The sequence below is a fragment of the Sus scrofa genome, chromosome 16 (assembly GCF_054392235.1).
Source record: "Sus scrofa isolate SSC_HxYL_T2T_F1_AM1 chromosome 16, Sscrofa_HxYL_maternal_Yorkshire_Landrace_v2.0, whole genome shotgun sequence".
In the NCBI taxonomy this organism is placed as follows: domain Eukaryota; kingdom Metazoa; phylum Chordata; class Mammalia; order Artiodactyla; family Suidae; genus Sus; species Sus scrofa.
The window spans coordinates 48,013,483-48,024,314 of record NC_139398.1 but is presented as its reverse complement, the minus strand read 5'-3'; the positions used below and the strand labels follow the sequence as shown (position 1 = coordinate 48,024,314).

The 10,832-nt window shown below is 43.0% G+C and overlaps 1 protein-coding gene across 4 annotated transcripts in view; it reads left to right on the top strand.

The window, feature by feature from the left end:
• Positions 1-4,612: 4,612 nt before the first annotated feature.
• Positions 4,613-10,832, top strand: part of MIER3 (MIER family member 3) — a 34,992-nt gene continuing 28,772 nt past the window's right edge. Inside the window, exons 1-3 of one of the 4 annotated variants that reach the window (XM_003359776.5) lie at positions 4,613-4,642; positions 6,079-6,103; positions 9,744-9,889. In XM_003359776.5, the coding sequence (XP_003359824.1) occupies positions 4,634-4,642; positions 6,079-6,103; positions 9,744-9,889 (180 nt within the window). In that variant the 5' untranslated portion in view covers positions 4,613-4,633. Of the gene's footprint in view, positions 4,643-5,048; positions 5,245-6,078; positions 6,104-9,722; positions 9,890-10,832 lie in introns of those variants that run through there. The other 3 variants (XM_013984794.3, XR_014831354.1, XM_085002276.1) reach the window with 3 other exon arrangements.

The window sequence follows — 10,832 nt, the reverse complement described above, 5'->3', positions numbered from 1 at the left end:
GAATCGGAGCTGTAGCCACCAGCCTACGCCAGAGCCACAGCAACGCGGGATCCGAGCCGCGTCTGCAACCTACACCTCAGCTCACGGCAACACCGGATCATCAACCCACTGAGCAAGTGCAGGGACCGAACCCGCAACCTCATAGTTCCTAGTCGGATTTGCTAACCACTGCGCCACGACGGGAACTCCTCAAAATCTTTTGAGAATGGCCCTTAAATTAAGGGACATTACTAAGTTGTTAGATCTTACAGTTGGGTTGCCTTCCAAAGACGTGTGATCCTGATACATCCATCTTGGTACAAGGTCTGGTGGATTCTGATGTTGTGGACCAGGTTCCCTTCTCCTTTGTCATGATCTGAAGATTCACTGTCTCTTTTTATCTCTGTGAAAACTCTTTTCTTCCTCTCTCCCTCTCTTTCTTTCTCTTCTTTCTGTCTGTCTCTTCTCTCCTTCCTTCCTTTCTTCCATTAGTTATCACATAAACCATCTTCTTTCTGTTAATCTTTGGGCAAATCTTACTACAATGAATTAGCTTTCTTAGAGAGTAGATATCCATTCTGTCAGAAAATACTCGCGTTTTCACACAGGAAAAGTGGGTATATGTAGAAAAACACAAGAAATTTGATGTGATGGAGGGCTGAGATGTTGATATTCTAGTCTGACCCAAAGGCATGTTGAAAAGTAAGGTTAAGAAGATAACCTCGAAGTTCACAGTTAACATGATTTACTTAACGTGATTTATTTGACCTACCCTGTGTTGAACATTTTTTTAATTAGTTGATAAATTTTAAAAACCAGGAGATTTCACATAAAAATGTAGCTTTCCAGCTGTTCTTGGAAATTGAGAATGCCTGGAAGCAGTCAGCTCACCTTTTCACAAGGCAAAGGCCAGCCTGCTGAGACTGAGTTAGGGGCTGTTCCTCTGGCAGGGTTACCGTCTCCTGGTTTGCTATTGCCCCACTTTACCATTTTAGTCTTCACAGTGGCCAATTTCATTCATTTAGTGCGCCTGGCTGACTACCACAGGCACTTGAGATTGAGACATTAACTTTGGATAGTCCATTATTTTCCCTTGGGTTAGATGGAATTTGTAGAAAGCTAAATATTTGTATTGCATTACCATGGCCCTATTAAAACTGCTTTCAGTACGTCATACATCCATAGGCTGCCCTCCACTTTCATGGATGGTCACTAAAAGAAAGTGTTATAAACCCCGTGAGTGCCCTTTGAAGATATGGAAGTAATGTAGACTTCCCTCTACATTACTACGTTACTATATAGCTCAAGCAAGACATTTCTTTAAAGGTTCTTAAAAGCTTTATTTCCATGAAAGAATTTGTACATTTCTTCTCAGGGACAATGAGAATGGAGCAACTGATTATATTAATTTTTTATTTTTTGCTTTGGCTCCAGAAAGGTCTCAGTCAAATTTATGGTTTAACTCTCATGTTGTACATTACACCTCATTATCTGCACATTTTTTTCTTTTAACTTTTTCCCTGGTGTTAAGCTCCTAGATTAATTCATTTCACTGGTCCTCATTTTTTAAATTTATACTTTCTTATTTTATTGTACATGTTTACTGTAACACATCTCAAACCACTCATTTATGATCTTTTCTTTTTTTAAAAGATTTTTATTTTTTCCATTATAGTTGGTTTACAGTGTTCTGTCAATTTTCTACTGTACAGCAAGGTGACCCAGTCACACATACGTATATACATTCTTTTTCTCACATTGTCATGCTCCATCATAAGTGACTAGATATAGTTCCCAGTGCTATATAGCGGGATCTCATCGCTTATCCATTCTATGATCTTTTCTTGATTTATTTCTTTTCTAAAGATGGCTAGAGGATCTATTACATTTTGGTTCTCCTTAGGGTTACCATGGTTTTGGTTTTGAGTTTTCCTTGCTCTGGTTCCCATCCACCACATATAAAAATTACTCAGTTACATTGTCAGCTTTTAACAAGGACTTTATGGTGATTCTGTAGTGTCCAATGTCCAGCATAAGACTTTCTATATAATGCCACCTGTTGTAGAGTGACGGTATAATAATAACAACAGTAAAAAGTATTTTTTTAAAATTTCAACTCCTAGAACAAGGGGACTTTTTATCTGTACCAACTCCTGGAAGTCTTGTCATCAAAAAGAAAGATCCATGTACAAACAGTAGACTTTACACACTTTATCGTAAAAGGAATGTGTTATGTAAGACTGGGTGGAAAACTTTTTCCTTAGGGATTAGGAAAGGGAAAGTAGCTCTGTTTTCTTAAGATGCAAATTATTTTCGCTTCATTCTTCTATGAATCCTTATGTAATACCTTGGACACAGACTATGCAAATGACATACTAGGATGGAGAGTCTATAAGCAATCAAAATTACAAGTGCCTTTACGAAATCTTTACAGATTAATAAAAAGAGAATCTACAGAAACTCTACTAAGTTTATGCAAGTACTTGAGTCCATATATTTCTCAAATATGGCAGATAGAACCTAAGGCTACTTTTATAGTTTGGAGTAGCCACATTTTGCTATGAAGACATTTCTTCTTAGTGTTAGGTATGACAAGGCAGGCTGCTAGAGATCTTTTCTTTCGGACTCGGATCCCAGCTCCAGTCTGGTGAAGCTCAGGGCATTGTTTAATGACTCTGTCCACAGGGCGTGCTCACTGCCACATTTCTGAAGTGAATCACTTGCACTTAATTTCAAGCCTTTTTTTTTTTTTTTTTTCCTTACTTTGAAAACTCTAAACGCCTCATTGAGGACAGTACATACAATGTGTGCCAAGCCCTCTGGTTTCAAAGTTCAGCTGTTTTTGTTATTTGACTGGACAAAAGGTCGAAAGATAGCTTTCGCAGCAGGGAAAGTGTAATTTTCCATGTCTTTATGATGTTTTGAAATGGTGGAGGTGACTGTTCTCCTAAAATTTCCATAAATAAATAACTTTTACCAGTGGGGTAACTTTAATTTTCAGATGCCTTGCTTATAAAGGTTGAAAGTAACCCTCTCCCCTCCTATCCATAATCCAGTCTCCAGCCTCATCCTCTGTATGTGCCCTTGGAGGGGTGAATCGAAGGCGACCCCAGATTAAAATCCAGACCTTTCATGCTTGGACTCAAAGTATGGAAAGTTTTAGCTTCTAAAAAAATCCCAAAAATCTCAATTTGTGAGATTACAGCAAATAACCACATGCTTTTATTTAATATTAGGTACTGCAGCAATAGTTAGGAGAAGAGCTTTGAGGTCTGAGATTATGTTCTTCTCCAAGTTTCTGTAGGGCCTGCCATACTTCTCTGTGTTTGCATCTCACTTATCCAGGACCTTAGAGTAAAATTCTCTTTTCCACATTTTTTCTTTGTTTTCCATACATATTATTTCTGGTCTCCTGCCTCAAGACAAGCCATGTCTCAAGGCATGCAGACTTGATTTCTTGCAGGATTTGCCTCTGTGAGCTACCAACTAGTTGTTGGTGAATATTTTTGTGTAATTTGCTCAAAGTTATTAATTGTGAAAATGGACCTGCCAGGAGTTACACTTAGGTCTCCCAGTGAAGATCAAATGGCCATACCGCATGCTTAGGATCAGGTACACCTCTTAAGCCTTGTCCTCCCTCCTCAACCCATCCAGTGCCCACAGGTCTCCTTTCCCATTTGACCCTAAGCAAATGTTTGACCTTTTTGGGAAGGAGGTGGGAGGTCGAGTTTTGGGAGTCAGTTCAGAGCCTCTGATATACTACTATATTCCTGCCCTTCCATAGGTCTATCAAGTGTGTACCTCTGGGTCATCCCCTGGACTATTTGGTGATTAACAACCTCTAGCACTGTTCAAAATTTCTTTTCGCACGTGCACAGTTTATGTTTTGTAAGCATCTCTTTGAATTGTGCCAAGTCTACTCATCATCACTTCCTTGCCCTGTTATCTTTTGTCTTATCTTCGGTACTGTCACGATCTTCCAGAGCCTGTTTGGTAAATGACTACTTCCACCATGTACTCCATGGGCTGATCAGCATCACCCACTCCTGCAGGTCTCTTAGGCGAAACTGAAAAATGCCTGGTAGCTGTCCTCTCATCCTGGATTGACCCTGCCGTCCATCAGTCTCCTCTCCCATTTCTCGGGGCTTCCTCTCAGCCATCAATATACTCCGTCGACCACCTCCTCTCTTCTAACTTACGAAAGTCTGTCGAGTTGTCCCTCCAAGTCTGTCGCTCACTTCCCCCACGTCCTCCCGGACCGGAGTATCGGTCGGTTGTTCCGTAGCCGCCACGGACGGCTCTTGGGCCTGGATTTGCTGGACCTGGTCTGTCCCGCGCTCGTGTTTCCATCCGTCCCCGTCCGCCTACAATTTGGCAGGAACTTTACTACAGCCAAGAAGGGAAAGGCGGGTGAAAGCGGGTGCGGGTCGACCGGTCCGCAGTGGGCGCGGGGAGCGGCGAGGGGCGCCGGGAGGGGTGTGCTGACGAGCGGGCCGGGGGTGTCGCGGGCCGCCCTGCCCTATAAGGGGCCGAGCCGCCTCCGCCGCCGGGCGGGTGCCGGGCGGACCGCGGCGGCGGCGGCGGCTGCGATTGGCTCAGGCGCCCCATCCGGGGACTGGGCTCGGCGCTGCTCGTTCGCCCTAAAGGTACCAATATGGCGGAGGTGAGCAGGAAAACCGGGCAGGAGCGGCCGGGCTGGAGCGGGCGCCCGGCGGCCTCTCGTGGTCCCCGAGCCGGCTTTGGGGGATCCGGGGCCCTTCTCACGGCCCCACGGGGGGCGGCGCGGCGGCGCGGGGCTGCAGGGCGGCGACGGGCGGCGGCGGGGCCGGCCGGGGGGCGGGAGCGGGCGCGGGAGCGGTCTCCCTCCGGGACTAGGCCGCGGCGGCTTCGGCCCCTACCCGGCCGGGCGACGGGGCCGGCCGGGGGGCGGCGGCCCGCGGCAGCGAGCCTTTGCCCAGGGACGGCGCCGTGCCTTGCCCTCGGGCAGCTGACGCGGGCCGCCGAAGCCTCCGCGCCGCCTCCCGGGGCCGGGGTGGGTGGAAACCGGCCGAGCCCCCCCACCTCCGCGGCCGGATTGCAAAACGGGGAGCGGGCTGCGCCACTGCCCTGCGGGAGGAGTGTTCTCTGTCCCCAGCCCACCGGGTCCAGGCTGCGGCGCGGCGAAGCCTCACGCTCCACTTTGCTCCGGGCTCGGAGGCGAGCGGGATGCGCGGCCGCTGGGCTTCGCGGGAGGCGAGCGGGACTCTCCGCCCCGCAGCCCGGGAGGTGCGGGAGCTCCTGGGGCTAAACGGGGAGGACCGAGACCCTCGACGCTCTCTCTCACGGGCTCTCTCCACTGGGCTGAAGAAGGGAGGCAAGGCGAGCGAAGATACCCTGGCTGTGTCCCCAGGGACTAGTGAGCTAGGGGGACGGGGTGGCGCTACAGAAGCCCCTCGACTGGAGCTGCTGGGGCGAGGTGCTCGCTGGAGGGCCAGGGGAGCGACTGAACACGCTGGAAGAAACCAGCATCTCTAGGACTGCGAGTCCTCATCTCTGGACGCGGGAGAGAGGATGGGGGGCTTGCGCTTTGGTTTGGGGGCAAGTGTCCGGTTGCGAGCTGGCCTACGCTTCAGAGCAGAGGACAGCCCCGGAGTTGGGGCTTCCGGGCCCCAGGGGGTGGACTAGGTGTTCGGAGGGCGAGTCCCCTTCCTGGAAAGGGTATTGGGTTTCGAGGTGTTGTTTCGGGCCCTGGAGAGCCGGGTGGGATTTGGGGGAATCCTGAGATGCCAGGGTATGGGGCACTGATGCTGCGAGCCGACTGCTCTGGGTTCTGCTTCTCTGCTTTGTAACTTGCTGAGCTCCAAGGGGCGGCTTGGAGTTGCCTGTTATATTCCGGGCTTCGTCCCGGGTCTGCAAGTTTGTACACTAGGGACTTGGGGAGGAAGGCGAGGCAGCCAAGAGGGGCCCGAAAGGGGCCGGGAGCGATCCGAGCGAAGCTACGTCTCGCACTTTTGGCAGCTGCGGAGGAGCGCTGGACTCCGCCTCCTCTGCGCCCTGTTGCCGGCGCTGCCTCTTGCCTTGGCTGCGCGATCTAACCGCACGTTTTCTTCTCTCTCCTAGGCTTCTTTTGGAAGTTCGAGCCCAGGTTTGTCCTGTTTTCTTACTTCTTCAATGGGTCCCAAGGAGTAATGGGGGTCAGAGACCTATTTCTCAGTTTTAACAACAAAAAATTTGTCTTGCGAGTTTTTCATGATTTTTAAGAGTTTCAGTGTTCATTTTGGTAATTAAGTTGTTCAAGGAAGGAACAATTGCACCACTTTTTTTTTCTTACCTGTTGAAAAAAATACTTTGTTATAAAGCTGCTGACAAATTTTTAAGTAACATAGCTTTGATTTTCACATATGTTGTTTTTCTCTCCAAGTCTGAAACGGTTAATCCTAAATCTTTCCCAAACTTTCCACTAACTTTATCAGTTTAGTTTAGATTTTAACTTCTTTGAGGCATGGACTCTCTATTTGTCAGAACTTTGGTGATGCTTATATTGACTATTAATCATCACTCACCGTCTTTATTTTGTCTCATACATTTTTCACATTTGAGAAATGTCTGTAGCTATGTGTTAAACTGAAAATTGAGAGTTAAGTGAAGCTGCCCTAATCAAAAGAAACACTTTCTGAGTTTGGCACAGAAAAGTGGTAATAGAATTTTTCAAGTGAGACAACATTAGATCATCCAGGACAGTGTTTCTTAATAGTTTGGTGTCAGAAACCTCTGTCAGGATCCCATGAAAGCAAGGGCCTCTGTCTCCAGAACTCTGCCCATAATGGATAATTGCATACAATTTGGGATTTGTGGAACCCCTGAAACCCATCCATGGCAAAGACCTTTCCTCATGTGCTAAAATGTAAGGACAGCTTTGTTTCAGTTTCTCATCCCCTTTCCAGCCCCCTCTTGGCTGCCTCTTTTCCCTCTCATGGTCTCCAGGAAAAGTGCCTCTGAACTAGTTCAACTCCCTTATTTTATACTTAAGACTTTTAAAATAACTCTACTGAGAGTCACCTAGTTAATAGCAGAGCCTGGATGGGCTGCCAAGTCTTCTGTTACCACATGTTGCCTTGGAGTGAACAGTCCATTTCTTTGCATATTATTTTGTGTATTTAGTCAACCTTAAGGGTCTCACTTGACTATCATTTATGGTAATATAAAATAGTCAACACCAAGTAGAAGAAATTTGTGGCTGTTTGAAAATAGCTGTGTCCTTACATTTAAAAATTGTTTTAAAATTTTTCTTTAGTTTTGAGACAAACATTTCTTTGTTATAACTGATTTCAGGGAAGGAATATTTATGTCCATAATGCCAAACATCTGGATGATAGTGGAATTTTTCCATTTTGCATCGCTCTGCTTTTAACAAGTTGTAATCTAAATAAAAAGCAAAAAGATGGTGTGGTTTTGGTGTTTAAACAAATGTATAACTTGTTTTTAATCAATTAGCCAATTTTTGAGAGAAATTTAGGACCAGAAGAGACTTGAGGTCATCTGCAAATGAAACTTTGGATCCAGGCCCAGAAAGTTTAAATGAGTTGCCTTGGGTCCCAGAAAGCCAGCGACAAAGCCAAGAGTAGACCCTCAGGCCCTTCAATTTCTGGTTCTTGTTGAATGAATACCTTCTACTTTAAGGGGAAGCCTTAAAGTGTGCCAAGTGATATGGGGATTGTGAAAAAGGGTAGAGCTCTCTGCTCTCAAAGATGTAGAAAAGTTACCATCTATTTCCTACTTTACACTTTGGTGTACCTAAGAGATTTCCAGAAATTTCTCAAAAAAAGGAAATTAGTAATTGTGGATGTTCTGCTTTTCAGATATTTAATAAATATTCATCTTTCTCTAAAATTAAACCACTTTTAGAATGAGCAGGTTAGTATCTCTAGCATTCAAAAAATAATATCATAATGTAAACTTCCTAAAGAATAAAGTCCCATAGAAATTTTATTATTTTTAGGACTGATGATTAGAGTTCTCTGAACTCAGAATTGAAAACATTGAATTGTATCTGTGGTTTTTTTCCCCTAGTGAAAAATCTTTGGTCTAATTCAGTGTTTTGATAATGATCTCTCATCCTGTCCTTAAATGTTTGAAATGTTAAAATATTTAATAGGTCAAAATTTTTGTGTAAAATATATCCTTCATTTCACTTCTCCCTTTTTCCACTCCAAGATTCTGATACTTCTTTCCACTCCCTGCTCTGGGAATCTTTGGTCTATACTAGAGTAAAACAAATGGTTGAAAATCCTGTTTTTCATAAATTTGATTTCATTCTTTTGGGATTATAAATAGTATTCATTTTTTGCACCTGGTTTTCAGGGTATCCTGTGGACTTCAGATTTGCCATAAAAAAAGCATTACCATTTTATAAACAGGTTTAAATTGACCAAAACAACTTGCAATGGGATACATCTTCCAAAAACTTTTAGATATGATTTTTTGCATTCTTTTCACTTCACTTCATTCCTACTAACAAAATAAGAACTTTATTAGTCATCCCCAAAAAAGCATCCTCTTACGGTTTATTGTTAGGGAACTTAAAATACTGTTAAAGGGAGTTCCCATTGAGGCAGTAACAAACACAACTGGTATCCACGAGGACGCAGGTTCGGTTCTTGGCGTCACTCAGCGGGATAAGGATCTGGCATTGCCATGAGCTGCCGCCTAGGTCTGAGACATGGCTGGGATCCTGTGTTGCTGTGGTTGTGGCCTAGGCCAGCAGCTGTAGGTCTGATTAGATCCCTAGCCTGTGAACGTCCATATGCCTGTGAGTGTGGCCCTAGAAAGACCAAAAAAAAAAAAAAAAAAAAAAAAAAAAAAATTCTGTTATAAACATGAAAGGTGAGGTACTGCTTGTACCCCTTTTGTCGGTCAAATAGCTGTATAGCTGCTTTACTGAAACTTGTATTTGTTCTAAAAACCAGATTTCTGTTGTGTTTTAAACCTTTATTTGAGGGTTAAAATTTGAGTAAAATTTATATTTTTCATTTTTATTTATTTATTTATTTTGCTTTTTAGGTCTACACCTGTGGCAAATGGAGATTCCCAGGCTACTTTTTTTGGATTACTCTGTCTAAAACACTTTGCTGCTATTATAAGTCAGGTGTCTAAGTGGAGCTACAGATGCCAGCCTACATCACAACCATAGTAATGCCAGATCCGAGCCACGTCTGTGACCTACACCACAGCTCACAGCAACCCTGGATCCTTAACTCACTGAGAGAGGCCAGAGATCAAATCCACAACCCCATGGTTCCTAGTCAGATTCGTTTCTGCTGTGCCACAATGGGAACTCCAAAATTTATAATTTTTTTACAAGTGGAATTTATATTCACTTCTCCTTTTCACCTTAGTATATAACAGATTCTTGTGAAATCATCAATTCATAATCCTGACATTTTTCTACTGCTTTTAGACAAATGTATTAAATTAACTTACTAGCAAATTTGACTTTTCTATTGGAGCATTTTTTTGGACTACTCTGTTTAAATCACTTTGCTGCTATTATAAGTCATGTTCTCATGACTTACAATAAAAGTGGTTATAAATCAGCCTTATTCTTTTGCTGATTGAGATATTTTTTCAGAACTATATGGTCTTACTTTATAACCTGTAAAGTACATAGTAATTCTTTTAATAGAGCTCGCATATAATCCTTGAAAGGAACTGGCAGTAGAACACAAATTATTTTCTTTTGTAAATAGCTTTGTGAATCTGTAAAGTGATTGTTTGTTTCCTTCCAGTTGGGTCTTTGTCTTCTGAGGATCATGATTTTGACCCCACTGCTGAGATACTGGTCCATGACTATGATGATGAAAGAACTCTTGAAGAAGAGGAAATGATGGATGAGGGTAAAAACTTCAGTTCTGAAATTGAAGACTTAGAAAAGGTAAAGGATTTTACTTTAGGGTTTTAATATGACTTATAGTAAAGATTCAATACAAACGTAAAGATTTTAAAATTCTATTGTAAATTATTTTACAAACCACCTGAAATAAAAGTATTACCAAAAGGACTTACTATATAGCATAGGGAACTATATTCAAAGTCTTGTAATTACCTATAATGGAAAAGAACCTGAAAAAGAACACACACACACACACACTTTGCTGTACATCTGAAACTAACACATTATAAATCAACTAAACAAAATAGTATCAGCATATTTGTTTTTGACCTAACTTATACAGAATGTAACTGATTTTCTTATTATTTTTGAAAGACAGCCTAAGTACATTTTCATTTAATTTTTAAAAATTATTTTGTATCTGTTAACCTAAGTTTTAAGTTTATACCAGCACAATGAAGTAAGTGCATTTGTAGATGAGAACATTGAGATACAGAGAACTGTAGGCCCTAAACTTAGTTCTGAAACCTAGCCCAGCGTCTTTGCATTATACCACACTATTCTACTAAGGGATAAACTTGAGTTTAAGTAAATACTGCAGCAGATACAGGGAGAAGTCTTTTCCTTCAAGAAACTTAAAATCTGGTAGACTGCTGTAAGAAATTGAAAGAGAAAATGTTTTACTTTACTTTATTTATTATTATTATTATTTTTTTTTATGGCCGCACCCATGGCATTTGGAAGTTCCCAGGCTAGGAATCCATTTGGAGCTACAGCTGTTGGCCTACACCACAGCCACAGCAACGCCAGTTCTGAGCCGTGTCTGCGACCTACACTTCAGCTCACGGCAACACTGGATCCTTACCCACTGATTGAGGCCAGGGATCAAACCCGCATCCTCATAGATATCAGTTGGGTTTGTTACCACTGAGCCATGGTGGAAACCAGTACTCTACTTTTTTTTTTTTTTTTTTTTTATTATTTT